Source organism: Sprattus sprattus, assembly GCF_963457725.1.
Source record: "Sprattus sprattus genome assembly, chromosome: 5".
NCBI lineage: Eukaryota > Metazoa > Chordata > Actinopteri > Clupeiformes > Clupeidae > Sprattus > Sprattus sprattus.
Window position 1 is genome coordinate 29,163,125 of NC_137924.1, and position 5,000 is coordinate 29,168,124.

General features: G+C 41.1%; 1 protein-coding gene across 1 annotated transcript in view; it reads left to right on the forward strand.

The window, feature by feature from the left end:
- lrp1bb (low density lipoprotein receptor-related protein 1Bb) overlaps positions 1-5,000 on the forward strand; it is a gene marked incomplete at both ends in the record, with an annotated part of 317,704 nt that overhangs the window by 119,328 nt on the left and 193,376 nt on the right. Inside the window, 2 exon segments of the mRNA XM_080838235.1 lie at positions 2,704-2,961; positions 4,530-4,692. Coding sequence (XP_080694361.1) covers positions 2,704-2,961; positions 4,530-4,692 — 421 coding nt within the window.

The following is a 5,000-nucleotide window of genomic DNA, read 5'->3' on the forward strand; positions in this document are numbered from 1 at the left end:
TGGTACACGCATAACCTACATGCATAGCCAACATGTCTGGTCCACGCATAGCCTAAACACATGGCCTACACGCTGGCACACACATATCCTACAAACATAGCCTACATGTCTGGCACACACATAGACAGACGACTGGTCTGTTGCACTTATTGGGGTTTTTCCCAGTGGGAACAGGACACAATGCTCCAGCCCATAACTCAAGAGCAAAGCACGTTTGGTGAAGGTAGCATTCAGCCTTACCTTTAATCAACATGACTGTTTTCCTACCAGGAATAAACTGAATATCATTACCCATAAACTTAACGGCAACCCCCCTGCCCACTTGTATTAATATTCATTTAGCAGAAAGAGGTTGCAGCCTTGGAGTAACTGTGGTCTTTTCCATTGCTTGCAAAAAGCTCATGCATATAAATTTTAAGCAGATCCCCTTCTCCCCAGCCATCAGATGGGATTCGGTAGGGTGTGAAAATTTCATTAAGTGGTTGAATATGTAATGCCGTTTTTCTTTCTTTTGTCCAAAACTTAAAGAAAAAGAAGAAAGAAATATGATTTTATCGCCTGTTATGTTTGTTTAGCAGGTCTGGTACTGGTGATGGTGCCTTTTGGTTTATTTTGTCAACCAGTTAGTCAGAATGAAAAGGATTAGCAGACGGATTATGTTCTGGTGACTTTATTCACGGATTTATTTTCTTCTCTCTTTTGCTTTTTTTTTGGCTTTTTTAACTCAGGACAGAAAGCAACATTTGCTACTTACCTTCATTCATTTTACACAACATAACATGTACTCAAGGACGGCAAAAAAACATGACGTAAATATAGCAATGCCATTCGAAGAAAGTCCTTTTACTTATCGACATTTCCCATGTCTTCTCCTTTTTATGTAATCCAGTCATTGTGAAATTGTTTGTGAGTGAGACTAGCTTGTGGCTGCAGTTTCTCCTGCACCATTGCGTTGTTTGTGTTTATTTTCAACTACTCCAGTAAAGATGTGCTTCTTCATCTTGACCCCCTCAACAAGCCTTAGTCTCGACATACGCTTTGTCCTCTAGGTGTGCCCTCCCCATCTCGACGCTCAAAGACTTCAAGTAGTACCCCTCACTGAGAATTGCATCTCTTGAACAGGCTTTTATTTCGCCCAAAAGTAATTGTGTTCCACTTCTTTTACACACAGAAAACACCACAGCCATGAATTAGAAAAAAAGGAAAACAGCAAAAACAGAAATGAAGGCCCTAACATCGAGGAAAGGAATAATATGGAGTTGAGAGCGGTGATGTTAAAGAACGACGAGCTCGGAGTGCAGCCGTCTTGTTATTTTTCTTTTCTCCTCTTGTATGCTGAGCTTTGTTAACGTTTGAATAAGAACCAGATGAGCATATTTAAACAGCTAGCCATATACACACACACACACACACACACACACACCGACACACACACATATTTACTTGTACACACACACATACACAACACACATATGCACAAATACACAACACATACGCATACAAACACAGATACACACACATATTTATCTGCACTTACACACACATACACGTACACACTCTCCAAACCATCCAATAAAAAGGAGGAAATCACATTAAAAAAGCCCCTCTCGTAACTCTCAGAAAATAACAGCAAGCTTCTTCACTGGGCTTTTGAGGGATAACACTCGCTGGGTGAAAAAGAGTTTTCAACTCTGACACATTGATGCATTGCTTTTGTTAGCGCGCTAGCCCTGAGCCAAAGCTTTCCAGTGGATGACTTCTGGTTCCTGTTGAACCCTGCAGCTAAAAACAGACCTTCTGTCAGGAGTGCAGTAACCAGCACCAGGCCCTGATGTGGCGTCAGACGGGGAGGATGCCCCTGTGCATGGGGACTAATGCAGTGCACATTTGCATGGAGAAATGCGGACGCATGCCCACTGACATTGCTGATTCTCACACAACCATGAATTGCATGAGTGACGTAGCATTGATTTTTTTTTTATATAGTTCCAAAACCTGCACACGTTTCGCAATATCCCCTTGAATGCAAATTCTGCAGGTGTAAAATGAGATTTTCTAAAAGTTAAAAACCATTTCTCCTCTTCCTCTGGACAGTGACGATTAAAGAGATGAGAGCACTCTTGCAGTTCCACACGTATGGCTTCCCGTCTCACTGTTACTGTGACTCCGAGGACTGCACTGCCAGTGAAGCCTTAGTGTGGGTGATACCCATGTGGCTCAGTCAGATTACAGGCAACGAAAACACTGATCTGCCCTTTACCTCTCTATCACTCCTTCTCCGTGATGAGCCTGATGATGATCTCTCTCTCTCTCTCTCTCTCTCTCTCTCTCTCTCTCTCTCTTTCTTTCTGTGCCCTTGTCTGTGTCTGTGTCTGTGTGTCTTTGTATCTGTCTGTCTGTCTGTCTGTCTGTGTCTGTGTCTGTGTCTGTGTCTGTGTCTGTGTCTGTGTCTGTGTCTGTGTCTGTGTCTGTGTCTGTGTCTGTGTCTGTGTCTGTGTCTGTGTCTGTATACATATATAGTTACATTTTATTCAAAGTTGCTTAATTAGTATGACAATTAACTACAGTGTTGTTGAAACAATGAGACTACATAGTTATTGCAATATATATATATATATAGATCAGTTCAATTCAATTTTAAAATTGCTTCATTAATAAGACAATTAGCAATTAACATCACTCTCTCTCTGTTCCTCCTGTCAGAGCCTGGCGGGGCCTCTCCCGTGCTCCTCATTGGGTCTACGGACGGCGTGTCGGTGTCCCAGTTGGACGGGTCGGGGCCACAGACACTGCGGCATCTAGACGGGAACGGGACGTGCGGGCTGGACTTCAGCACCGAGGAGGAGACGGTGTGCTGGGTCACGTCCGGGGAGACGGGCGCGCGGCTCCGCTGTGGACGCTTGAAGAAGCTGAGCGGGATCTGGGGGGAGAGGGAGGTCAAGCCCACACAGAGCCTGCAGAGTGAGTGATAACACCCAGCCCAGCCATGATGGATATGTCAGATGGAGATGGAGAAGTCAGTTAGTGCTGCTTCAACAGGGGGGTTTATATGAGGAATTATCAAACAAGTAACAATAATATCATATATATAACATTAACAACAAGATCATAAACATAACAATAGCAACACTATCATATACATAACAATAAAACAATAAACAATAAATACAAAACACTATTGTATACGTAACAATTGCAATAATTCATCATATTTACATAGCAATAACAATAATATCATATTTAGAACAATAACAATTGTATAATATACAAACCAATAAAAAACGTATCATATACATAACAACAACAATCATATTAGAATGCATATCAATAACAATAATATCATATACATCATTATAACAATAATATAATATGCACAGTGAAACAGTTCTGAATCATAAATAGCAATATAGAAAGGTGTGGCACACATTTCTTCATCCAAAGTTTCTCATCTTATATTTATTTCATATCAAGAGCAAAATCTATGCAGTAACAGATGTGTTATTTGAACGCAGCAGAATGTATTTATTAGATCTACTCAGGAAGTAAATCAGACTGGGAGAGAGCGGGGAGACATTTTATTTAATGATGATATCAGTAATGTGAAGAGAAGGAAGAGATCTATCCAGTGTTCTATGTAAACATGAGGCAGTCATGTGTGGATTTTATTAGCGCAATTGATTCCAATCTCAGTAAAGTTGAGCTGCACACCAGCTGCAAACACTCATCTCTAACATTAAAGTGTTATTTTAAGAAACATATTTGATGCATTCAGTAATTGCCCATCGATATTCTTTCATTCTGATTCATTCTCTCTCTTTCTCTCTCTCTCGCTCTCTCTATCTCTCATTTCTCTCTCTCTCTCTTTCTTATCTATCTCTCTTCTTTCTCTCCATCTCTCTTTATCGATCTCTTCCTCTCTGGAGGCAAAGGCAATTCTTGATAGATATTTTGTCTTAGTCCCTCACTCTCTCTCTCTCTCTCTCTCTCTCTCCTTCTCTCTCTCTCTTTCTCTCTCTCTCTCTTTCTTTCTCCTGGCAGACACATTAAACGTTTTAACAGGGACTACTTGTCCAAAGTCTTTCCTTCTAGGCCAACCGCAGCCTTTCTGATTCCACCCATTTGAGCATCCTCACGGCATTGATTTGTGCCGTCAAGCAAGAAAACCAGCAACAACGCTGGTCCCTTTAAAAAGAACCAGCCTCTGGCCTGAACAATTATACTTAATGACAGCAATAACCAGACTGGACACATTATTCATTTCATCTTAAAGTGTTGCTTCATACATCAAATAACATCAAATAATGTTATACAAACTCCTGAGCTTAGGTGGAAGTGGGCATTAATGGACATTTCATTATCCAGGCATACATGTTTATTTGAAGATTGTGTTGAAGTCAATCTACTGCCGACAGGATTGTTACACCGAAAATGTTACTTTTAGTTCCCAAGAGAAGGTGGAAATAATGTGTTTTTTTCCCAACCAGGGTTTATTGATTCCTCATAAGGTCTTTTCCTGTTTCATTTTATAGATGTGGAACATATGGCCATTGATTGGTTCACCGGAAACTTCTATTTTGTGGACCGTGTGGGCGACAGGATATTCGTTTGCAGCTCGACTGGAGACACGTGTGTCACGATCATCGACGTGGACCTGGTAAACCCTAAAAGCATCGCTCTGGACCCCTCAGTAGGGTGAGTAGGCAGCAGGGGTCGCACAAATACTCAGAGTTAATGCAACGTTTTCATTCCTTAGAGGTTCATATCTCAAATACTCAGAGTTAATGCAATGCTTTCATTCCTTAGAGGTTCATATCTCAAATACTCCGAGTTAACGCATCGCTTTCATTCTATAGAGGTTAGTGACTCAAAAGAATATATCACAAGACGTGTGTCACAATCATAAATGTGGGCCTGGTCAGCAATAAAAGCACGGTTCTGGTCTGGGGCTGAACGATTTGGGAAAATAATTGAATTGTGATTTAATATGCGATATCCCCAAT